The 25725-nt window shown below is 38.9% G+C and overlaps 5 protein-coding genes across 6 annotated transcripts in view; 3 read left to right on the forward strand and 2 right to left on the reverse strand.

Annotated features, from left to right (window-relative positions):
* Positions 1-2989, reverse strand: part of slka (STE20-like kinase a) — a 29550-nt gene extending 26561 nt beyond the window's left edge. Inside the window, exon 1 of the mRNA XM_058794891.1 lies at positions 2009-2989. Coding sequence (XP_058650874.1) covers positions 2009-2158 — 150 coding nt within the window. The 5' untranslated portion in view covers positions 2159-2989. The remainder of the gene's footprint in view (positions 1-2008) is intronic.
* Positions 2990-5766: 2777 nt separating this feature from the next.
* On the forward strand, positions 5767-7158 carry si:ch211-223p8.8 (dual specificity protein phosphatase 13A family protein). Of its 2 annotated transcripts, none has more exons than XM_058794898.1 (3): positions 5767-6151; positions 6242-6459; positions 6623-7158. In XM_058794898.1, exons 1-3 carry the CDS (start codon positions 6024-6026, stop codon positions 6823-6825), a joined length of 549 nt encoding a protein of 182 aa, XP_058650881.1. In that variant the 5' UTR covers positions 5767-6023; the 3' UTR covers positions 6826-7158. The 2 variants fall into 2 exon arrangements, with proteins under 2 accessions (XP_058650881.1, XP_058650882.1); XM_058794899.1 differs by having other exon boundaries at positions 6242-6456.
* Positions 7159-7985: 827 nt separating this feature from the next.
* Positions 7986-10467, forward strand: zgc:153981 (dual specificity protein phosphatase family protein). Its single transcript, XM_058794897.1, has 3 exons — positions 7986-8274; positions 8473-8690; positions 9171-10467. The coding sequence occupies exons 1-3, from the start codon at positions 8150-8152 to the stop codon at positions 9380-9382; spliced, it is 555 nt and encodes a 184-aa protein (XP_058650880.1). The 5' UTR covers positions 7986-8149; the 3' UTR covers positions 9383-10467.
* Positions 10468-12955: 2488 nt separating this feature from the next.
* LOC131551782 (dual specificity phosphatase 29-like) lies at positions 12956-21736 on the forward strand. The gene is made up of 7 exons (XM_058794893.1): positions 12956-13047; positions 13469-13597; positions 13682-13899; positions 14800-15016; positions 15879-16028; positions 16129-16346; positions 16543-21736. Coding segments are annotated over exons 1-7 (1122 nt in total). The 5' UTR covers positions 12956-13045; the 3' UTR covers positions 16731-21736.
* A 132-nt stretch (positions 21737-21868) lies between these two features.
* The window catches only part of kat6b (K(lysine) acetyltransferase 6B), a 31827-nt gene continuing 27970 nt past the window's right edge, over positions 21869-25725 (reverse strand). Inside the window, exon 17 of the mRNA XM_058794886.1 lies at positions 21869-25725. Coding sequence (XP_058650869.1) covers positions 23111-25725 — 2615 coding nt within the window. The 3' untranslated portion in view covers positions 21869-23110.

The following is a 25725-nucleotide window of genomic DNA, read 5'->3' on the forward strand; positions in this document are numbered from 1 at the left end:
CAGAAAGATCCAGTTATGACATTTTAACTAAAAATTACGAGGTCAAAAAAGAAAGAAACATGCAGCCTGAATTAATTGTTCACAGTATATAACATGCTTTGACAAAAATACATAAGGTGAATAGTCATTTCATGCTTACTTTAAGTTAGCAACAAATCAAATCTCAGAAATCCACGTACTAAACTTGTCAAGGAAAACATGTAGGATGGGGCTTGATTTTATCCATCTGGAAATGACTGAATGGTGGACATTAGATATCAGAATGGAGCCATGTTGAATGTGAGTTTTCTATAAAAACTGCCTGAATAGCTATTTGACTATTGATTAATATATCCAATAGCCAGCATGACCTAAGTGATGTTACTGGGCAAGGAAAGTTGTTTCAGGGGAGTGTTATTGCATTCAGATTTACGATTACTAAGACAATCATTTTTTTTTCCTTTTTGTAATAAGATTCACCGATGTGAAATAATTTAATGTTTTGAATAGTTTTGAATAGTTTTGAAAAGTTTTAAAGAGGAGGCACAAAATACAGCACACTATCTCGCTATAGGCAAGAGAGGGAAAAAAAAAACAGTAAAAAAAAAAAAAGGAAACTGTAGTGCACCTCTGATAAACCAAGTAACAAGTATCACTAGCATCACTGCATGGCTGCTAAACTGAGGCAGGAAGACACTGCTGATTCACTCTCTATATCAACTCACATTCATTCACATACAGTGTTACTTTCTCTTTGGACAATGTCTTTACCCACACTTATTTCAGAATAAGAGGACTCACATTTCCTCACTAATTTGGAATAAGATGTCCATAAACTGAAGACACATTATATTTTGCAAAAAGTTTCGTATAAAAAGCATCAAATTAGCTTAGTCTTTAAACAACAAAGACTAATCTGACAGCATATCGAGCCTGTCACTAAATAATACCTCAAGATGCATTTGTACAATATCTTTAGTATGACACACCCAACTTGTGGTGTCAGAAACACAATGCATTCCATAAACGGGAGCAGTATGGAAACATTTTCAACCAGATTAAAGCCTGAAGCAGGGAATGACAGGAATGGTGTGAATTGTGTGAGGTTAAACTACAACTGGTCCCACAACACCAGAAAAATATACATAAACTAGGTATCTGAGAATGTAAAGAGATAAAACGAAGCCAAATATTAAGTTTGACTCTCTTCTTGTCTAACTAATTCATGATCAATTAAGTCAGGAATGTCATTAGGTTTAACATATATACATTGTATGAAGCTATCGTATCCTTCACTTCCCTACTGCCCTCATTTATTCACCCTTAAATTATTCCAAACCTGTTCGAGTTTCTTGCTTCTGTTAAACACAAAAGAAGATATTTTGCATAATGCTGGTAACCAAACAATGTGTGGTCCCCATCGACTTCCATAGTATTTTTTTCACTAGTTACCAACATTCTTCAAAATATCTTTGTTTGTGAATTTTCATTTTTGGGTGAACAATCCCTTTAAATGTGTATAATTGTATCACTGAACTCAAATGACCTTTCAGGTGTCATTTTGTCAGTCTGATGATATGCACCACAATGTGCAAGAAACAGGCTGATAGAAATAAAGAAATTTGTTACCCTGTTTTAAAGAAAAAAAGTGTCAATGCTGGTCAGAATAACATCACATGGTAATGAACCATAAGAACAGACCTGGAATCAGTTAATGGGGTGGTTCACCATTAAATTGAAATCTATGGAACACTGCATTAGATGTTAGTCAGAATGACTCCCAGTCACCATTCACTTTCATTGTATGGAAAAGAGATGCAATTGAATGGAGACTGGTGCTGTCAGTCCTTCACAACATCTCCTTATGTGTTCCCCATATAAAAACAAAGTCATACAGGTTTGAAAAGACAAAGGTAAATAAATAATGACAATTTACATTTTGGAGTGTACCTTTAAGATTAATCAGTAGAGCTAGGGAAAAAATATAAATACACTCAGGTGACACAATCACCTACTGGCTGATATTTACCTTGTAGACTTTACCAAAGGCTCCATCCCCAAGTTCTCCCACGATCTCCCAAATCTCCTCTGGGTTGAGGTCTCTGTGAACGTGTTCATACTGTTTCTTCTTCTTCTCCGTACCAAGCTTAAATATCTTCCGAAAATTGAAAAAGGACATTTTCTAAACGTAATCTAAATGACTATCGGTAAATAAAAATAAAAAAGACTGACACGACATAAACTGTTAATACTGTACTAAACGAATCACTTGGGTTGTTGGCTAATGGGCTAGCTGTGGATGATCGATCCCCAGCTAACTCATTTAACTATACAGTTGCAGACAGCTCCAAGTAATCCAGTGAATGATGGCGAAGATATTAGTCTCTCTGGAAGATGCAGAGATTAGCCTTTATGTGGCATTTCGCGTCTCCATAACAATGAATCATCAAGGCGAGCGACTCCTTCCACCATACAGGGATGGAAAAGTAACAGTCCACTTCCTCAGCTAGCTTCACAACGGCTACATGTGTGTGATCCTCTGTATTTACTTCATCCGTCTAATAAAAAAAAAAATACAGCTTCCTAGTCAGACAAGCATCGAGTATTCAAATATGTCGTTTAAAAAAACTAAGGTGCAATAAAATCCATAAGGGTGGAGGCGGATAGGTAGCTAGCACACCGTAAAAATGCGGAGCGGATGCTGATGACCAAACTCCTGTCTTTAGCTCAGTCTACTCCTCACGGGAGGGGTGTGTTTTACAGCTTAGCCAACCAAAACAGTTTCGATAAAACCGATTAAACAAACACCAGCAGGCCAGTGGACGCTGCTCACGGTGTTAAGAAGGACGTTTGTCTCGCCTCAATCAACGGTCGCTCGGGTCTCTCGTGACTAACTTCTCGAGGATGTTGCGGGAAAACTCGAAGCGCGAGCGTTTGTACAGGGAAGGCGCGTGCTCGGCTGAGGAAAGACTGGCGCAGGCGCAGTTGGTGCTGAGCGTGTAGCGTTCTGACAGACTGCAACCAATAGTGGTGGTGGGGGATTTGATTCAATCCACTGAACCGACTCTCTAGAATCACTCAATTTAGGTCAATCTTTCCTTTAGTTCGTTCAGAAACGACACTTCAGTTCATTCAGTTTGTTGATGAACTCCTCGTTCAGCGAAGTTCCGCCCCGAATCTCGTTCAGACTCAACACAGAAGAGACTCGTTCAATGAAAGGGCGTATTCATTCAGTATCATAGGTCCAACCGCTGTTGGGGAGTAACTAGTTATAACTAAATTACGTAATTTAATTACAAAATAAATGTAATTGTAACTACAATTAATTAAATTAAAGTTAGGATACTTATGAAAATGTGAAGTGAAGTGAAGTGAAGTCAAGTTAACGATTACAAACGGGGTAACATCTGAATATTTTTTTCACACACACAACCACATAGCCTACAGATTTAATTTATATCTTTCATAAATTGCATTGACTGCTCTAACATACGAGACACCAATGTTTCAGGAGTTTAGGACACATGTTTATTCGATAACTGTTTTATTTCCTATTTGGGTTGATGTATATTTATTTTTTTAAGATTAATTGTTTTTTTGTTTGTTTGTTTTTTCAAGTCATTGTTAGATGCCAGTGTCATAGCAATGCAGAGATTCTATTTCAAAAACAGCATCATAGCTATTAAACCATCTTGTTATGGTTTTAAATCTGTATTTAATCTCAGAACAAACTCAAAGTAAATCTGATTTTGTGGTGGCTGTGCTTTAAAATTAAATTATTATAATCCTAATTCAAGTGATGAAGGATTTTGAAAGTCTGACAATAGTGTTTAGTCCTACTGTAAAGTTAACCCTGGTTTACATGTCTCAAAAAGATTAACAGTTGAAAACATTACATATTTAGAAAAGTAATCAAATGTAATCAGTTACATTACTTTTTAAGTAATTGAAATAGTTGCACTACTTATTATATTTTAAATATACGGTGCCCGCGAGGTGACATTGTCGGTTCACTTCGTTTTGTCGTGGGTACGTGATAATATGTTGTGGCCACGAGATGTTATGTTGAGGGAACGACATATTTTTCTCGTGGCCACGAGTTCAATGAGTCAACAAACCGTGACCATAGCAACCCGGGATTATCAGTAATTTAAAAAAAGAAAAGTTAAGTGAACTTGACAATTCACTTAATTTATTTGTTCCCTCAACATAACATCTCGAGGCCACGACATAAGGATGTCGTGGCCAAGACAAAACTAAGTGAACCGAAGACGGCCCCTCCCGGGCACCGTAAATTTAATATTTGTATAGGCTATTATTATTATTATTACATTAACTTATAGGGTTATATTTTTATATTTGTTATATAGGCCTATTTTCACCTATAAATTTGTGTATCGCTTTACCTAGTTAACGATTTGTGTAATTATGCTATATTTGCTAGCCTACCATATATTTTGCAAATACTGTGAACGCTTGACAATTATGCCAATAAACTTTTGACTTTATGATTGTAACGTTATTTATGCCCGTGTGTGATGATAAACGAGCTTGTTGTGTTTTCATTTACAGATGAAATTACGTGAATGATTAACTCCCAACGAAACACTATTTGTAATTATGGTCTTACTTAGCAGAAATTAAATAAAATATAGCCTATGTTAAATTTAAATTTTCCAGTAAAAATTCCAGTCAGCGTAATCAAAGCTTTATTGGCATGTCGAGCATTTACAGTAGGCTGTTATTTACAATTCAGAACGTTAAGTAAAGAGATCGAAATGAAGGGGAAAATATAAACGAATATCAAAATATAACCAATAATAATAGACTAATAATAATAATAATAATATACAAATATTACGGGAAAAAGACGATCAGTTAATGGATTTACAAGACTGGGATGGATAAAGTATTTTATTTTATGCACTTTATGTGACATTTCATTAAACTTCATTTGAATGCTGACTATGGCACGTAATACAGTCCGGTAGCCATGGTAATAATTGAATAATGTAATTTCTATAATTGGCTGCACCAATATATCTAAACTCACTAGTTCAAACTTATGCACCCTCCAGAAGCTTGCGTTCTGCAAGTGAACGACGCCTTGTGGTGCCATCACAAAGAGGTACCAAATCTCTCTCACGGACCTTTTCCTGGACTGTGCCCATCTGGTGGAATGACCTCCCGATCTCAATTCGAACAGCTGAGTCTTTAGCCATTTTCAAAAATCATCTAAAGACACATCTTTTTCGCCTGCACCGCACCAACTAATACTAACACTTACCTATTATGTCTATCTATTATTTAATAAAATAATAATAATAATAAATAAATAAATGTAAAAAAAACTAGCTACGTCTACTGTGCTGGACTAACTGAGACTTGTCATGGCACTTGTATACTGCTGCACTCTCGATGGTCTGACTGCTTCTATTGTTCTCATTTGTACGTCGCTTTGGATAAAAGCGTCTGCTAAATGATTAAATGTAAATGTAAATTAATATAATAATTACTTAATTCTAAATAAAATATTAATGAATCCATCTCTGATAATCCCGGGTTGCTATGGTCATGCAGGTTTGTTTACGCATTGAACTCGTGGCCACAATAAAAATAATGTCGTTCCCTCAACATAAGAAGTCGTGGCCATGACATAAGGATGTTGTTACCTCGACAAAAATGATCTCGTGGCCACGACAAAACTAAGTGAACCGACCATGTCACCTCTCGGGCACCGTAGTAACCTATTATATTTCCAAAGTAACCTTGATAGTGTTCCTTCGCAGCCCGCACTCATAAACTCGTTAAATAATCAGTATTTGAGAGCAAAAAAGCAGTCACACACTTTTGGTTTATTAACAATTTACTGCATAAAGGCACACTTAGACAATAATTGGGAAAGGGCGCATGCTCGTTGAATGAATGAATAGCCATACACTGACATCTACTGGGGTAAACAGGGTAATGCAGAAGTGTCACACCTGGAAATGTCACTCATGTAGCCTACTCATAAAGCCACTGCTCTTCTGTTATTCCTGAAAATGGAGAACGTGGATCGAATTTTGTCTGAAAGTCCCTCTATTGAAGAGCTGGAGGATATTTTACATGGGGGTCAGCTATCCTGTAACCACGTCGATGAAGTGTGGCCTAATTTGTTTCTGGGGGACATGTAAGTGCATTTATGTGGGACTTCTCTTCTTCTTAGGTGTTGATTAAAACAAAACAATCACCCTTTATTATGCCATTCTTTCATATACAGGTACATGTCTCATGACAGATATGGCCTATGGAGACTGGGTATAACTCATGTTTTGAATGCTGCACATGGTAAAATGTGTTGCAAAGGAAGTGATGACTTTTATGGGACAACCGTAAAGTACTGTGGCGTGCCGGCAAATGACCTGCCTACATTTGATATTTCACCATTTTTCTACCCTTCAGCACACTACATTCATGAAGCTCTCAGCACAACAGGTGGTGTGTAAAAAAAACATCATTTACGTATTTTAAAAACCGTATGACATTTTTACACATGAACAACACTTGTTAGGATTTTATTTACTTTTTTTAATTTTTCAAAATGTATTTATCAGTTAATAATAGAGAATAGATAAAGTATTGAAGCATATTTTTTCAACAGCTAAAGTGTTTGTGCATTGTGCTGTGGGAGTGAGCCGGTCAGCTGCTCTGGTCTTAGCTTACCTAATGATATATTGCAACTACTCTCTGGTGGATGCCATCTTGAAAGTGAAAGAAAGAAGATGGATCTTTCCAAACCGAGGATTTCTGAAGCAGTTGATAACTCTCAACAATGAATTAAACTACAAGGCGCAGTCAAAGTAAAAAAAATAAATAAAAATATTTAAACAAGTATGCAATTCAGAAATCTGTAAATTAAAAATAGCATCTAATAACAGTTGAACAGTAGGCCTACTGCTGATCAACAACTATCATTAACTTCATAATAAACATTTCTTCTTATTTATAATAACAGCTTTGTGTCATACTTCTGTTAAATTCAATATGTAAGAATTCCAAAGCAATACTTGTACTATATATTATCAATAAAGGGGTCATTTCTGGGCTCTAACTAATAAATGAATGATTTATTTGTTTATTTTATTATTACTTGATAATTAATAAACAGTAGCCTATTTAATTACGGAGTACCTCACAACATTGAGCACAAATTAAACCTCAAAGTCTTTATCAAAACATAAGTTGTCCGAAAATGATTAAGGACATGAATCTTTCAAGGATTTAAATCTTGAACTGAACTAAAGTAAGCCTATGCAAATGTAGCCTATTCAAACCAAGCTGATCAGCAAACACTGTTACTCTGTTTCCCTCTTTGTTCCACTATGCAGTACAATACTACAAATGTTCACTGATGTTCACGCAACACAATTGTCACTTATTGTCCTGTTCTCTCGTCATCGGATGAATCATCTCTAAACTTAACTTGTGGAACAGACCACAATGTCCTACCACAGAAATGGAACAAGCTAGAATGAAAATGAGCATGAAATATAAAAATAGCCAGGGTGACAAATGTGAATGCTTTACAATATATTGTCAATTCAGCGAATATTAAAGCTTTCAATGTTATTATTTAGGTTTAAAGCAATGACTAATTAGTACAAACCGGTACAAACACGTATGTGGTGCCTGTTATTTTTTTCCGCGCTAGTTAGGATGGACCAATCAGAGTCATTTGTGATTACTGGCCCAGACATTTTATGTAATAATAGTAGGCTAATGTCGTAATGTACCTGCATATGTTGTCTGATACCATGCCTTGGGATTCATATAGCCTATTTAACATATTATAGGCTACTTTTTTCGCGTAAAATTATTTCCAGCACGATAAAAAAAAACATCCTAGGATTTGAATGCGACTGATGTTTTTGACTTTCTGAGCCACCAGGCGCCCTCTGGAGGAAGTAAACATTGCACGGCACAGAAACAGTTACTAGCAGGATGTGTTGCACGCGCAGATGTCGATCATCAGCGGAGCTCTGAGATGCTCTGTGGTATCGGGTGACCGAACAGCGTCATAAACAGCACCTGTTTGTGTGGATCAAACCCGTTATGACCCGTAGCTATACTGAAGCCTCGGGAAAACTGCAGAAAGACATAATAGTCTGATCTAGGTCAATTCAGAAGAATGACAGCTCAGAAAAAGAAACACGGACTGCTGGCTATTAAGGAGTTAGAGAATATTCTGGACACATGTAAACTTGATCTAAATCCAGTCGACGAGGTCTGGCCGAACTTGTACATTGGAAACGTGTAAGTGTAGCCTACTATATAACTGATCGTGTGGTGTTGCAGCTTATTATATGCAAATGGCGATTATTTAAAGATTTATAGCATGCGTGCAGTGTCTATCGTACATGCACTGTGCATCCTTCTAGTGAACTCGATTCTAAATCACTTTTAATGACTGTCCTGTTTCATTACATAACACATATTTCACTTTTTCTATAGGGCCATTGCTCAAAATAGAAATGCTTTGAAGAAAATGGGCATCACTCATGTCTTAAATGCTGCTCATTCCAAGCAAGGCAGCATTGGGGACCAGAGTTATTACGGCAATACAATTGTGTATTATGGCATCCCGGCAGAAGACTCTTCATCATTTGATCTTAGTGTATACTTTAAACCGGCTTCTGATTTCATCCACAAAGCCTTGAGGAAGAAGAATGGTAAGTGACCACAGTCAATGATATTAATTTAATGCAAAAATACAAAACAAGGGAATCTAAATGCACTGGGGAGAATTTTGAAGTCTTCTTTAAAACTAAAACACTGATTTATATAAATAGCCTTGACTAGTTAAAAAGTATTTATGCAACCTTTCACTATCTTAAATAACCCATGACTTCGAAACTAATTTGACCACCATTTCCATCAACATTGTTACTATTAACTTATTATTAAAATTATTGTTACACAACAAATAGGTTTGTTTTACTGTACGTGATTTTAGAAAAGAAAAAAAAAAACTCATTCTGTTGTTGAAATACTCTGAACAAAGTTACATTTCCTCTCTTTAAATTTTCCTCTGAAATTAATAAACAGCTCATCTTCATTCTGAAATTCATTATAATGTATATTTTTAAGGAAATGAAGAAGTTAGTTTCAATTAGTCTGCTCCTGACAGTTACGATGTCTTTTATCTATAGGAAAGGTGCTTGTTCATTGCATCATGGGAATGAGTCGGTCTGCCACTCTGGTTCTAGTGTTCCTTATGCTGCGTCAGCGTCTTACTCTCCGCACTGCCATCCAAACAGTTGTACTGCGAAGAGCAATCTATCCTAACAGGAACTTTTTGAGCCTTCTCCTGGATTTGGACATTCAGCTACAGAGAAAGCGAATGCTGTGTCCTATTCTCTGACAGAAAAACACAAATGTCATGAACACACAAATGCACATGCATTCATTTTATATAACTAAAAGGTAAAGAGGTAACCACCATTGGTATGTTTACATTATTTATGATATATACATATATTGTTTCATATAGCAAAACTTGTGCCTTGCAGGTTTAGTTTATAGACCATCTTTGTAATTTTCCATACATTTACAAGGTTATTAAATAATAATTTAGCTATAAAACTCTTTAATATTGAATTAAAGTTTTAATACTGACCTGAGAAATTTTTAACTTAATTTACATTTGACATGTTTGCATAGTCATATTAACATAGGGGCTTTAATGTACAATGTAGTGTAAATGAAGGAAATGAGCATGGTGTTTTTTTATGATATATTCAAGTTGCAGCTCTGTGAACCACAGCACACAAGTGCCACATGCTCCTCACACTGCAAATAATATTTAACAGTGGAGCCAGTATTCAGCATAGAATACCAAATTAAGCAGTATTAAATGATTGAATTGTGGTTTATTATTCAGCTGCAGAGAAAACCCTCACTGTGAGCAGTATTAGCTTTTACATTGCTTTTGGCAGCCGCATTTGGAGAAATATACGGGCCAAGCACAACACTCTTCTGTTGACTCAATCCTAAAAGCCTTGTTTAAATGACTGAGCAGCACTCGCTGATGTGATTTTAGTGCACCTTTTTGTTTTAATAGCAGAATAATGCGTTTCATTCAGCTCATTGATTCACAGAAGTTCCTTTGTTATCTTGGAGAATATTTAATGGTGTATAATTGCACAGTTTTGTTAATGCACTGTATACTTACATTTAATTGCACATTAGATTCTATTGACCATGAGCAGGACGAATACTGAATTTGTTACATATATCTGCCTATGTTAAGTGTTTTTGAAAGTGTAACAACTGCACTAGTGGATTCACATTCAGATGTTTCATACAAACAAGGTGCCAAATAAACATAATATTTATATGTATTTGTTCAAATAAAATAAATGTGAAAGTTCTTTGGTTTTTGCTTTTTTGTACTTGTATACTAAACTAACTAAATGTAATTTCTAAAATTAAAAAAAGTTTATGGTATGTAATATATTTCCATTGATTTCTCTCATGTTAAGACAGATGCTCATCCAACTGCAAATAATAGTGTTAAATGCATGTGCCAGTTATAAACGACTACAACATTATTCATTAGGTTTTTCTTTACTTTCCCTTGTGCTTCTGACTATTTCCAGCAGGGTGCAGTGCTGTGCCATGAAATGTTTGCAAACAGAGTTTTCTTCCAACAGTGTAATCAGATTCATTAAAATCTTGCTGTTTTTTTATGCTGAGTGTCCTTCCATAATATTTTTCTTTGACTTTTCATATGCTACATTAACACAGGCTTCTTTTGTTGAGTTCAAGCACATTCAAAGAAATCTAGATAAATAGGTTGCCGATTCAAACCTGTTCTTTATCACTTGTCAATGACATTTCATCATGCAGATGTACTTGAAGGACCCCATAACCTGACCTACCAAAACTGTAACAGAACAGCATTAACAACCAAAAACCTCGAGAAGAGAAACTAATTCCCCTGGACTGTCTCTTCCTGTCGTCACCCTGACACTGTGACCTGCAGCTGTGCAGCCAGAGGAAGCAGGACCAACACGAGTCCCCGGACACACATCGCTTTCAGAGAACATTCAATTAAGATACTACTTTGCTTCCTGATTAGCTGCTTGGCATACAGTGTACAATGATAAATCATGGAAACAGTTGAGAAGAGAAACAGAACAGATGCAAGCAGCTAAGCCAAGTGTGTGTATATATTTTCAGCTAAGCTAAGTCATCTCCTGATTTGACTGTGGAAGAACCAGAGGCACAGAGGGGGTGACGTTGATGACCACATTAGTGTCACACAAGTGCTCTGGAAAGCAGATGCATCTGTATATGATTACATTGTGTCAGTGTTTTCTCAGGGAAGACTGTCAAGCCTAAGATATCATGGATAAGAAGAACAAACAAACGAATCAGCCCAGCAGCAACATATATTTTGGCTAAAACAAACAGCTTTGAAGAAATAGCAATAGTAAAGCAGAGCTAAAATACATGCATTCTTTTACCTTTTTAAATGCTTTTGAAAAAAAGTCCGTTATGCTTGACAAAAGTGCATTTATTTGATCAAAAATACAGTAAAACAGTTTAATTAGTTAACCTGTTTTCTGTTGAAATATATTTAAAAATGTAATTTATTCCTGTGATGGCAAAGCTGAATTTTCGACAGCCATTGCTCCAGTCTTCAGTGTCACATGATCCTTCAGAAATCAATCTAATATGTTGATTTGGTGCTCATGGAACATTTTTTTTTTTTATTATTGTCAATGTTGAAAACAGTTGCGCTGTCTATGTTTGTGGAAACTGATACAATTTTATTTGAAATAGAAATTGTAACATTATATGTTTGTACTGTCACTTTTGATAAATTTAATGCATTCCTCCTAGCTGAATAAAAGTATAAAAAAAATCTTACTGACCCCAAATTTTTAAACAGTAGAGAATATGTTATTGTACGACTGTTTACTTTGAATTCAGGAAGTCTCTATGACTTTTAAAAAACCACAAACGAAAAGCAGCCTGAATGATTCATGGATTGGATCTACCACTGCAATTTGAAACTGGCAAATTTGGACCACTTAATACAAATTACATACACTGCTTTTCCAAGCAAAGATTAAAGAAAGCCAAGCATAGTCACTGTAATGCACTTCAGTGTATTATTTGATTTCACCAGGACAAGGACTTTAAAAAAAGTAAGAGAAAAGTCTATTAAAATCCATGAAACATACTATGTGTTATTGTGATTCTTTCGTGTACAGTATAAGGTTTCGATAATAGTGAGTAATAAGCAGATCTTGAGGAGGAACAGGTGTATGTGGCTTTCACACCCAGGCCATTAATTCCTTTTTATTAGCTTCATAAAACCATAATTACTACGGGGCTCAAAGCTTATTTTGCCGGCATGGAAAGAACAACTCTTAGTTAAGTCTTTTCCTGTTTTACACATATAGCCTAATTTACTGAAGCATTTGAGCACTAACTAAACACTTTCAGCTGGAGTGCAAAGACGACAGCATATCTTTGAGAGGGGTATCTGACACGCTCCAATTACCCAACATGTCACTGCTCTTGCATGTGCAAAGATCTCACCATTTATCAAAGACTCGCCCTCAAGGCAAATGAAAGGAACATCTGGATTTCAAGAGTGTTTAACCTAGCAGCTGGCGAGACCTCGTGAGATTTTGTGTATTTCCCTGCACAATGACTCATGATAAAGATGTATGCGTTCAATGAAAGCCGCTGATGACCCACCTTCACCTTCGTCTGCACTGCAAGAGTGATTTACAATATTGGGAGTCCAGCCAAGATATACACAATATGTGCAGAACATGCTCAAAAGATCATTGTCTAGGGAAAGACAGTCTTCTAAAAGCAAACCTGACTGCCCACTAAGACCTGGAAGAGCTCTTTGTATCCAGGGAGGTTTATAATTATACACCATTTAAAAAAAGAAACAGCCTCTAGAGACATATCTGTGGACTGGCTGTCGACAACGTCCCTGACCAAGGAGAGAAGAGCAGGCAATCTGAGAACGAGGGAAAAAAGGGCCACCGGCTGCAAAATGTAAGTTCACAAAAGGAGGGGAGATTTTAGAGGCTTTTAGAAAGTAACATTTTGGTGTTTTGGAGAGCTATTATGGAGGCTAACCTCACTGAATCGCTCTCGGCTCTGGCATTGCACGTTTTCTTTCCCACACCTGAGCTGTAAACACATTTGCCACAACAGTCAAGGAATCCTAAGTGGAATGATATTCCATAAAAAGCCCTCAGTATTCATTTTAATGATGTTAAGAGCTGAAGTGGAGTGTCAGTGTGCTTTCAGCCTCTTTGCAACAAGAAGATTTCACGAGCAACAGCCTCAGGTGGGCTCAAGTTTGATGGGCTATTGGAGAATGCATCTAAGCTGCATGTCAGGCAGCGTGATAATATCCAATACCTTACTGCAATTTTCAAATAAAAAATTCTTAAAATATTTTTTGGGGCAGGATGTCTCTCAAGGAGCTGTGTGCCTATGAAACACCATCCGTCGCCGAAATGCAGAACTTCATGTTGGCTGACAGACGGCCCACTGGACATGTCAACCAAGTGTGGCCTAATGTGTACATTGGCAATGAGTATGTATTGTGTTTTCTATTCAAATGGAAATTGAATGAAAATGTACAGAACTACAGATGTTCTCTGTGTTTGTGTTTTCTCAGGGTTGCAGCACGAGACAAGTCAATGTTGCATAATATGGGGATCACACACATTGTGAATGCTGCTAGTGGACCCCCTCATGTAAACACTGGACCGCGCTTTTACAGAGACATGGATATTGATTACTATGGAGTGGAGGCTGATGATTCCTCAGATTTCATCATAAGTGTGTTTTTCTATCCCACAGCAAGGTTTATACGAGCTGCGTTGTCAAAAAACGGTGAGTTAAACTGGAGGAAACATCCTCATGTACATTCTTAATGCAATATTTAATAACATATGACTGACAAGTCTTTAACTATCTAAAATATAAAAAATCAGTTCCTTGCTTTGCCCTACTTGGGGACTGCTTCATTATCCCGCCTGCCACTGTACTCGACGCACGCGAAGTCGCGCACTACGACTGCTACAACTACGACTGCTACAACTACGACTGCTAAACATGGTGTTTCCACTTTCGTCTATTTTTATTTCTATTTTACAGCTTCTTTTTCGAGTAGTTTTTCAAATTGGCGGCACAATACATGATCACCAGACTGTGCATTATATTCCAGGCTCATGTGTGTAGACAACGCGTAGAAAGTTGTTTGCGCGGGAAGTAACGCAAAAAGTGATGAGAAAAATTAGCTTTTTGAAACTCAGAAAAAATAGAACCATACCTAACTGCTTCACAGAATGAGTCATTTTTCCAAGGCACTGAAAGAAGCTCGAAAATTCACACTCAAAAATAAATGCAACGTTAACATAGCCCAAGGTTGCATAAAAACAAGTGTTTAGAAGTTAATCGATTGTAATAAATAGCTACCATTATATAAGAAATGTCTGGTTTTATTTTCCGTTCTTTTATTTATTTTTATGTTTTGGCTAATTAGGTCATTTAGAAAACAATTAGGCTACCTATCACATTCCCTTTTCATTATATGTGAACGTTTATTAATGTATTAATGTATTGAATTAATTAAAACTGAACCTAGATTATAAACTGACTTGACCTGAGGTTTGAAGGCTTAAAACAGTAGGACCTAACAAAACCACTGAAGCATTCTTTTGGCTCTAGCCTACTAAAAGTAGCATTTGCACTGTAAAAAATGTTGTGCATTGATTCTGTTCTGTTCTTCAGGAAGAGTGTTTGTCCATTGTCTGATGGGAGTGAGCCGCTCTGCCACCATGGTGTTGGCCTTCCTCATGATCTGTGAGGATCTTACACTAATGGAGGCCATTAAAGCAGTACGGCTACACAGGGATATTTGTCCTAATCCTGGCTTTCTTAACCAGCTTCGACATCTTGACATGAGCCTCGTCCGAGAGAGGAAGAAAAAACTGGAAGCTAACAAATTGTAACTGAAAACTTGGTAACAATGTGATGAATCCCATTTCAAGAGCACATCCCTTAAGGGCCTCCTTCCCCGTGGTCTTGACCCAGTTCTATTGGGCCAGATCTTATTTGCTAATATCCATCCTAGTGCAATAGCAAAGTGGGTATCAGAAGGCAAAATTGAAGAGTTTCCCCATAAATAGTAAATAACCTCCAAAGGGCAGCATGGTCGCAAAATAAATGGCAGGTTTTTAAATTTCTTCCAGATGAGATATACTTTGAACTTGTCTCAAAATGAGCCAGCAAGCATGTTTGTTTTTTTTACTGGAGCGAAATGAAACGGTTGTGGCTTGCTCTTTATCATGGGAAGGTGGAAGAGCCATGCATGGCTACATGACTTAAGGGTTGGTCCCCTGTAGTGAGTTTCTAATGGGTATCATATGCTTCAACATATTTACGGTTTTTGGTCAAAAACACTGGTGTTGTGACCTACGGATATTGATGACCAAACAAGAATGTGAAAATAAAACATTTAAATTATTTCTCAGTCCAGTGGAACAGACCAAAACTGTCACATTGTTCCCTCTGAAACACATCTTTTCATGTTGGTATGTGAAATAAATTACACAGTACCTCAGGAATTATGTGGTGTTTTGTTTTAAAAGAGGACATCTGTTAATTTTCACCTAATTTCCCACCGGTGACAGTGAAGGCAAACATGATTACAGAAGCAGAAAGGTCAAATGTGTAATATGTGTAAATGCAAACTGTCCCATGAAAATGTGCATTGATCATTCTACTCAGAACACATGCATTGAATGAACACAGGCTATATAAGGCTATAATCTTTGATTCCAGGGATTTCTAACCTTTTTTTTTGACAGAAAAGCTCCTGAAGACAAACCATTGGCCTCTCAACTGCAGGCAGTGTATGAGACGCCATCTATATCGGATCTGCGGTGTCTGCTGCTGACAAACAGACAGCCTTTCGGACCTGTCAGTCTTATCTGGCCCAGCCTCTACATCGGAGATGAGTAAGAACCAGATCTAACCAAGATACTGTGTTTGCAGTTTATTCTGTGTAAATGATGTAATCAAAAACATGAAGACGTGTTAAACAGCTGCTCATTTCAGGTCAACGGCTCGTGATAAAGGACTCCTCGCTGATCTGGGAATCACTCATGTTGTAAACTGTGCCGACGGACCGCATCGCATCAACACGGGTGCCCAGTTCTACTCAGACACGAGTATAAGTTACTGTGGAGTGGAGGCTTCAGATCACCCACAGTTTGATTTGAGCCAGTATTTCTGCTCCACTGCATCCTTCATTAAAGCTGCACTCACTCAAAATGGCAAGTCTGACTTCCTTGACCTTTTTCTGACTAATTTTGTCAGTGATTGTATTGAAATTAAAAGAAGCAGAGCAAAAGAATAAATGGAGCGGTCCAAAGTCAGCAGGCAATACAGTCGTTTTAATAAGTGAAATATGTAAATCGTAACCAATGTCAGAGATACCGAATAAGTTAGGAGGTTCTTTGTGTGCTGCAGGCAAAGTGCTGGTTCACTGTGCAATGGGTGTGAGTCGCTCCGGAGCCTTGGTCCTGGCCTTCCTCATGATGTGCGAGAACCTCACTCTTACGGACGCCATCATCGCTGTCAGGTTGAACAGGGACATCTGTCCCAACTCAGGCTTTCTAGAGCAGCTGAGAGCTCTGGATAACCAACTAGAGAGATAATGCTCTTAAAAACGAAGGTGCTGTCATTTACTCACCATCACATTTTTTCAAACCTGTATGACTGCTCTTCATATAGCTTCACAAGACAAATGCAGTCATATAGATACCTTTTATGATACTAGAAAAAGCATAGAGATATTGGAAAAGCATACATTATATTTATATATTTATATTTTTATATATATATATATATATATATATATATATATATATATATATATTTTATATAATTTCTATTTTTGTGAAAAAATCTGGAATGATAGGAGTAAATGACGTGAGGACATTTTGATAACATGACTGACATACTTTTAATATGAACAAAAGCACTGAAAAAAAAAAGTTCAAAAGTTTGGGGAGAGTAAGATTTAAAAAAAAAAAAGATTTTAGAAGTCTCATTATGCTCTCCAAAGCAGCATTTATGAGACAAAAATACAGTAAAAAATTCCTGTGACGGCAAAGCTGAATTAGTCATGTTATCCTTCAGAAATAATTCTATGCTGATTTTCTGCTCAAGAAACATTTCTTCTGTCGGTGCCAATAGCCTCGTGGTTAGTGCGCCTACATATAGCGCAACTGTGCTCACGGCGACCCGAGTTCGATTCCTGTCTCGAGGTCCTTTGCTAATCCCGCCCCCCTCTCTCCACCCAATGCTTTCCTGTCTGCTCTCTACTACTGTCTAATAAAGGCATAAAAAGCCCAAAAATATAACTTTGAAAAAAGAAACATTTATTATTATTAATGTTGAAACCTGAGCTGCTTAATGTTTTTGTGGAAACCGTGATACATTTTTTACCCAAAATTCTTCAATAAATAGTTCGAAAGAACAGCATTTTGTGACAGAAAACGTTTGTAACAATGTAACTTCTAAATGTAAATAATTTAATGCGTCCTTCCTGAATAAAAGTATTATTTCTTTTGAAAAAATAAATAAATATTGACCCCAAATTTTGAACAGTGGTGTTAATAATGAGTGATACTTTAACATATGCAAGAGACATTGAAGAAGCAGCTTTATATCAAATTATGAATCAACTTTAATGGAAGATGAACTGCTGTAATACTGTTTCAACAGAGAGAAACTATAAATAAGAAGATCATTGTGCTGCTATCTCAGGCATGAAGTATGAACGTCACTCCCCACATACTGCGCACATATTTCTTTACATTTTCTACATTTCACACATATGCTATAACATACTTTAAAGGAGTATATAAAACAATGTCTAACGGAAATCTAGCTCGAGTCACAAATTTCTTTTGGAACAAATGTGCTGGAATGATTTGAAATTCATGAAAATTAAGACTTCGCCTCACAGTAATATAGCTGCTTTTGTGGGAAAGAAAGAAGATTTCAAGGTTGAAGGAATAAGTGAACCTGACAAAACAGTAAAAGGAATTCAACATCACCAATTTAATGACTTCCCTGTCAAGGTGAGTGATGGTGGTGACTGAGTATGAGAGGAGGGGGAAAAAAAAACATCCAATGCTGATGGTTTTGAAAACCATCCCTCTCCGGAGATGATTCATGTGTCCTTTTCACATATCTGGGAAGCGAAAAGCAATTACCATTCCATTTGCAGCGGCCAAGCTCGCATTACAGAGACTGTGTTAAACTCGGTTCAAAAAAGAAACACCTTTTGGATTAAATTACAAGCACAGCTCTACAGAGATTTCCTATTTTTGTCAAATTTAGTCACTGGGCGCCAGGAAGGACAGCTGCCTGTAGGAGGGCTCGCAGCAGGCAGTGTAAGGAGGGAATAATTGGCTGGTGGAATTGGGCCCAGGCTGTACCGTCTCCTCTGGGACAAAAGTCAGATTCACTGGCCTTTGACTGAAGCTGCCATCTTCCTCCCTTGTATCTGTCACAAACCACAAACATGACAACACAAGCACGATCCGTGATGAGAACATGATTTTTTTCAAATTTGCATAATGATATGATATTCCATTCCTCAGGGCTATGGGGCATGTTTGGGGGTGTCTTATAGACCAATTTTTCCCATGTAGATTTTGAGCAGTTTTTAAGGCGCTAACATGCTGTGCAGAGGTGTACAAACAAGCTTTCCGTTCATAACGGGGGTTTATACTGACAGTGAGGGAGCATATTCACATTTCTGGGTTTGGAACGTTTGGAATAAATTTTAGCAGGGTTAACTTCTGCAGCAAATATAATTTTAGAGTCCCCATTAGCTTCAATAGCAAACATGGGAATATAACAAAGCAATATAGTGTTACAAAAATAAAATAATTTTTCTTTAAAGTTATTTTTGGCATTTTCGCCTTTTTTATTGGAGTAGGACAGTATGAAGTGGAAGGGGGGATCGGGAAAAGTCTGCGAGCTGGGACTTGAACTCGGGACACCCGAAGCACAACGGCGCTACATGTCGGCGTGCTGCCCATGAGGATATTGGCGCTGACAAAATTTTTCTTAAATTAAAAAATAAAATAAAAAAAAATTCTCCTAGAAATAACATTAATGACCATTAATACCCGTTTTAGTTAGCTTACAAACTAGAATAGCATACAAATACTCAATTAGCCTGATTAGATTTATACACCATACATTTGCACTTACCCTTCTTGAATTCACAACTCTCTTTAATACATGTGACCCTTCGCAAAAAGCTTGCTTGACATTCGATCTGACCAATCATAATGCCGAATCTGCCATTTTTGCCTGACAAACAAACTAGACAGGAGAGTAGATTACCATAGTTGGACTCATAAAATAAAAATAGTGTGTATTGACATCTTTCCGCGGTTGAAGTGAGATACCTTCTGATGTTCATTCACGTTTATTTCACGCTATAACTAGTAAAGATGAAGAGATGATCCGTTCACGTGCCGCTTGAACTGAGGCGCTACAGCAGGGTTCCTCAAATCTTTCCCTGGAGGGCCAATCTGCTGCAGAGTTTAGCTCCAACCCTGATCAAACTCACCTACCTGTGATTTTCTAATGATCTTGAAGACACTGATTAGCATGCTCAGGTGTGTTGGATTAGGGTTAAACTCTGCAGGAAAGTGGATCTCGTGGGCCAGATTTGAGGATCCCTGTGCTACAGCGATCCAACACACATTAAAGAGCCACATGCGGTGACTACCAATATGAGTGCAGAAAGTGATCCACAGCTTGGATACCAGTCAGATTGCTTATTAGAAGCCGACAGATCATTGATTTAATCACTTTAGTCACACAATAGGGAAACGGTTACATGAATCTGGAGCGAATACATAGTGCTGCATTTGTGTCTACAGCTGGAGGTCGCAAACGCGCCACTCCCCTCATCAGCTCCTGCGCTGCGAAGGTCACAACTCATAGATCAATAGCCTAAAAATATCATTTCAAATGCGCAGGCTATTCTGGGCCAAGCAAACATGCCGTGTCTACTTGGTACAAACCGACCACCCGAGGCTGTTAATATTGGAGGCAAACACCACACCATTAGGGGGACAAATGTAATCTTTTTTTCTTTCTTCATGTTTACACATACAATCATTGATGCGCTAAGTGGTGTATTTTGGAAAGCCAATCTTGTGTTTGAAGTGAGGGAGCAATTGTTCAGACTGCAGGGAATACAGGCCTAATCCTGATATTTCCACAGGCCCTAACTGTAGTAAGCAAATTTTCAACACACTAGCTTAGAAAATGTATTTGCAACCATCTACTGAGAATTGACATCTGTTTTGACAGAGCATTTCAACTGTCATATCAGTGTAATCACGCATACTTGCAAGTTAAGACACTGACACCAGAAGCCCTGTGAAAATAATTAGTCAAGTGTTTGCTTTCAGGCTGAACTAATAGAGCCCGCAGATCAGAAAACAGCTTTGACAGCTTTTACGTGTCCCTTATTAGCTGCATTAAAACCATAACATGCTAACATACAATTACAAAACAAATGTTACAATGTTTCTTTTCAGTTCCTCTCTAAGGCATAATAATACTCTCATGTTCAGCAATGGGAATTAAAAGGAAGATGGCATTCAAAGAACATGTACACTAGTGCAGAATAATTTAGAAATTGTGACTGAACTTAAGCATTTCAACTGCAGGACTTACCGGGAGAATACATGGTCCATGTCTAAATTAGTAAAAAAAGATAGTAAAGCTACTAGCAACACAACTATGTCAAATAGATTAACATGTAAAAGGGATAAAAGTGAAGTTAAAGTATTTGGTTCGATGGAAGACAACTCTAGATTGCCACCAACTTCAGAAACAAGGAACGAAACGTTCTCAACGCGGCAGAGGGGAAATGGAATAATGTTGCTAATGCCACCTAGGCTTGAACATTGATTACTATGGAGTGGAGGCAAAAGACTTAGCTACTCTAAACCTCTCGGAGTTTCTCTACCCTGGAGCTCAATTTATTGACCATGCACTCAGCAAAGCAGAAAGTAAGTAAAGAGAGAGACAGGGCATGTTAAATCTCTTTAGATAAGAGGGAAGTAACAGGCACTCAAGGACTCAATCAAGTGAGCCCTGTAGAATTCAAATGAGAGGCCCAAAAAGCAGAACTGATGGAGGCAAGTGTTCCTGATGCAGCTTCTCCCAGGAGAGAACAGCGCTCTCTTGTTGGATTATTAGCACTGGCCTCTGAAGTCAGCACTAATATCAGTGACTGAGATACATTCTTATGGTGTGTAAACCCAATGGAAAATGGAAGGTGAACTGGAATTCAATGGGATTATCCTAAAAATGGTTTGATCTCTGAATGGTTAAAGGTTTACAGATAAAGCATAAGGAAATATGAAATTTCGTTGACACAGCCAGCTACTATCATATTTACTGATTTGTAATGTTTATACGGCAGGATTATATGGTCTAAAAAAATAAAGGCACTTCCTTTTTCTCTAGCACACTATATATTTAATATTTGTAGGTCTATATTATTTGTAGTCAAGGTATATATTAGTTCATTTTTATTGCTAAGGAAGCTGTGCTGGTGCATTAGATACAACAGCTAAATTTATCCATCCTCTACAGTCAAAAGCATCCGTTTGTCTGTTCCTGCACTCTACAAGATTGTTTCCAACCATAACCATGCATTTGAAAATCTGTTGGCTATAATAGATCTGTTCAAGAAAGAAAGTACGAGTTTGGATAAGCATGAGATGAAAACAGAGTCCATACACACTTTTAAGTCTGTCAGTGGCTCATCATAATTTATTTTCTGCTAAAATGTACAGCATTTAAGTGACCGACTAAAAAGGTAACTCATAAATACAGGACTGTTGCTCTGTTAATTAGTACAGTCAGGATATCCCTCTTACGTCAAACTGCCATTCTGTACAGGTACAAAGGCTACAAAATAAGCTATACAAACAGACACCGATACAATTTACCTTTTTACATGCCATCTGTTTTGTCTATCAACAAGGCTACTGCTCTACATTTCAGTAAAATATAAATCAGATGTTTTATAAAGATAAAAAAAATCTACAGATGGAATGAAAATGTAAGTTTAAAGGCATTTCATAAAAGACCAACTTTGGAGTAAATTGACACTCATAATAATAATTTTGCAACTCTGCCCCATTTGAAATGGTTTTGTTTGCCCTTCCCCTTTGATTTAGATTTCTACATGTACAAATACTGACATTGACTGTTCTTTGCTATTGTGACAGAAATTGCTTTAAATTGTATAAAAACAGAAAGCTGCCTCAGGTAAAGAAACTTGTTATAAAGTAACAAATTATACACAATTAGCAATAGAACCTTCCAAGCCGAACGTGACGATGTTTTCAAATCTTTACAGTATTAGAATAAACAAAAATAGAGTTTACTTTTTCCTTCCATACGAGGGAAACCTAACCAAGGCCATACATTTAATATAAAATTGCTTGCTATTAAGCACAACACTGTACAGTACTACTTTGATGCACTGTCACTAACAAAGACGTTATAGCATGCTAAGTATAACCTTACATTTAAAAAAATATAAAAGTAGATTTACAATAATTTAAATAATATGAAGGCATGAGTACAGACTTACATATATAACCTTGCGATTGCTAAAGGTACATTGAAAAGGCTCTTTTGTCCAAAAAACATACAATGCAGGCACATTTAAAGGTTCCATAATGCAGGTTCCAACTTAAAGAAAATGTAACCTCCATTCAACTGCAATGCAGTTCGGGGGAGATTTACGCTTACACAAATGTTACATTTTAAATCTTATGCTGTAAGGCTTCCCATAAACAGGGGAGAAAAGCTAAAATTTAGCCAATAAACAAAACTTTTTTTGCATTCTTACCAAGTGCTGGTTCTTTCAGAAAGATCCATAAAAGCGAACATTAACCATGAAAATAAAAACTAAATACCTCAAGTCAACTAGCTGACTTTGCAACGTCACGACCCTTCACTTTCAGATCGTTGATTATCGTCTCATGTAAGGCCCGTTTAAGGGTTGTTTGGACATGCCAGTGTTCACATAACCATGATGACCTGCTGGGCTGTACATCATATTGCCATGGGGAGGGGCCTGCATGGGCTGCTGTGGGTAAGGCTGAGTACCCATCATGCCCATCTGCATAGAGTACTGTGGAGATTGATTCATATAGGTAGGATTGCCATGGTAGCCCCCGTTCATCATGGGCTGTGTCACTCTGTAAGTGTTCATCGCCATATTGACGTTCACGTTCATCGAGTTGACGTTGTAAGCCGGAGCGGGCATGAGGTTCACCCCCATGTTCATCCGCGGCGGCATAGCCAGCGTCCTCCCGGGAGCCTGCATGGCTACAGTCTGAGGACCCCTTCCGTACATCTGCTGCTGGTGGTGGGGCGGCAGAGGGGCCGATTTAGAGCGGATGGACACGGGGTGGTGGTGGTGATTCTTGGGGGCCATTTGCGTCTGCAGTCTCTGAGACTGGGCCAGGTTCATGTTGGGTGTAGCCATGTTGCGCTGCAGCATCATGGGCGGTGGAGTCATGTTGGGCGGAGGAGTCACGGTAGCCTGCGACTGAGGGCCTCCGCCAGGTTGCGACAGGGACACCAGCGTGGGATTGTGAGGGCCGAGCTGCGTGGACAACGAGCCGTTGTTGTTTGCATAGGATGAGATGGAGTGCGAGGCAGAATGGCTGAAGGGCAAGGGGTGGTCCATGATGGTATTGGTGAGCTGTTGTAGCTTATGCAGGCTGAATGTAGCTGAGTGCTGACCGTAGTGTCCACCTCCATACTCTCCCTGGCCCATTCGGTCATACAGGCCCAGGTTGCCGGAGGGGTTGTTGGACTCTGGGATGTCGGGCAGCTGCATGGATGGAGGGAAGCTGGCCGGCATGGAGCAGTGCGACAGAGGTTGCTGGTACTGGTGTTGTGGGTGTTGGTGATGTTGATGGTGCGGATGGTGCTGGTGATGGCTGTGGTGGTGACTGTGGCTATGCCCGTGGCCGTGTCCATGCGGATGGCTGGGCTGCCTCTCCGGCACACAGCCTTGCGGAGACTTCACACTGCATCCCTGAGGGGAGCTCATGCTGGTTTGCTGGAGCATACTGCAAGCGCCAGTATTGTTCACCACAGGACCGGCCATCTGCTGGGACACAGCACAGCTGCTCTGACTGTGGCTGCCACCGGAGGAGAGGTTGCCATAGGAACAGCTGCTCTGGGAGGAGGCGCCCGCTCCTGCTCCCGTGCCACAAATGCTGTTACCCAGCGTGGAGTCGTAACTGCTGGGATTCTCGTAATTCTCTGTGGTGCTCTCGATGCTACCTAGGTCACTGAAGCCACTGTCCACCACCTGCTGAGAGTGGTCCGACACCGAGGGCACATCCATTATTGGACTAGTCTCCATGTTGTTATGAAGTGAGTGCACTGAGACGGTGCCCTGATCGGGGCTGATCTGCGTGTAGCCACTTTCTAAAATGGACACCGCTGGACTGTTGACTGATCGTACAGATTGGCTCGGGTGAGAATGAACAGAAGACAGAGGACTGCTGTGATCGGACTGCTGGCAGTCGTCCACGGGAGTCATCTGAGGGCTCTGCTCAACATGAACATACCTCTGGAGACTGTGGCAGGCCTCCTGAGTCTCTGCGCAATCCTGAAAGTGCCTCTCCTGCTCAGACTCTTGAGTCAGAGACTGCACTGCTTGGGCCGTCTCCATGTCAAGCTCAGGGCAAATGTTATGGTCCTCTTTTATTGCCGGGGTCAACGGGCCCATATGCTTTTCTTCAGGCCTCTGACTGTTATCCTCTTCCTCGGTTTCGGAGTCTGGAGGGTGATCCGAGTCCACAGTGTCACCCTGTTGCATGCCCAAGCTCACGAGAGTGCTTTCAGACGCAAGCTCCTCTGAGCAATGAGGCGGTGGGTCCACAGGGCTCGGCTGCACTTCAGGATCTTTATTGATATTAGTAGGAGTTGGAACTGGCTCTGGGTCTTCCGTAAGGTCTCTTTCTGGTAGTGGCACCGGATCGTCTATTCTCTGCTCGTGGCTGTCATCTTCATCATCCGCATCATGATCGTCCACATGAGATGGTTCTGGCTCTTCTTCCTCATCCTCTTCTTCATCTCGTTCACCTGATCCCTTACCAACCCTGCCTTCTACTTCACCCTCTGGCTTCAGGTCTTTCACTTCCTCTGTATTTTGAGTTGACTCTTCAGCATCATCTATTGGACCTGATTTTGTCTCACTGGTCTCATCAACGCAGGGTGAATTTTCCACTGTGTCAGATTTGTCTGTTGGCTCACTCTCATTTACTTTGTGAGACTCGGGTGGCTCAGGACTGTGGGGCTCTGAATCGCAGGGGTCCAGCTCTGGGTCCTCTGGTCTGGGCTCTCTAATAGACTCACATGGTCCTGAGAAGGAGGCAGGGCTGACATCCTGCTCTTCTTCTTGCTCCTGCTCCACTGTGACCATTGGCGTCTCAGGAGGTGTGTAGAGGTTGAGCTTAAAGCCCATTTTTCGCTCCTTTAGTCTCCATTTGGGAGGGCCTCGTTTGACACCTTTGGGCCAGCCTTTCTTCCGTTTTAGAGGTCGAGGATTGTCCTTTTTCAAAG

The sequence above is a fragment of the Onychostoma macrolepis genome, chromosome 13 (genome assembly GCF_012432095.1).
Source record: "Onychostoma macrolepis isolate SWU-2019 chromosome 13, ASM1243209v1, whole genome shotgun sequence".
Lineage (NCBI taxonomy): Eukaryota > Metazoa > Chordata > Actinopteri > Cypriniformes > Cyprinidae > Onychostoma > Onychostoma macrolepis.

Coding starts and splice junctions, on each gene's coding strand:
- zgc:153981 (XM_058794897.1), top strand. CDS start 8,150: ATGACAGCTCAGAAAAAGAAACACGGACTGCTGGCTATTAAGGAGTTA. Junction 8,275..8,472: donor AACTTGTACATTGGAAACGT/GTAAGTGTAGCC, acceptor CTTTTTCTATAG/GGCCATTGCTCAAAATAGAA. Junction 8,691..9,170: donor AGCCTTGAGGAAGAAGAATG/GTAAGTGACCAC, acceptor TTTTATCTATAG/GAAAGGTGCTTGTTCATTGC.
- si:ch211-223p8.8 (XM_058794898.1), top strand. CDS start 6,024: ATGGAGAACGTGGATCGAATTTTGTCTGAAAGTCCCTCTATTGAAGAG. Junction 6,152..6,241: donor AATTTGTTTCTGGGGGACAT/GTAAGTGCATTT, acceptor TTTCATATACAG/GTACATGTCTCATGACAGAT. Junction 6,460..6,622: donor AGCTCTCAGCACAACAGGTG/GTGTGTAAAAAA, acceptor TTTTTTCAACAG/CTAAAGTGTTTGTGCATTGT.
- LOC131551782 (XM_058794893.1), top strand. Junction 13,598..13,681: donor AATGTGTACATTGGCAATGA/GTATGTATTGTG, acceptor GTGTTTTCTCAG/GGTTGCAGCACGAGACAAGT. Junction 13,900..14,799: donor AGCTGCGTTGTCAAAAAACG/GTGAGTTAAACT, acceptor TCTGTTCTTCAG/GAAGAGTGTTTGTCCATTGT.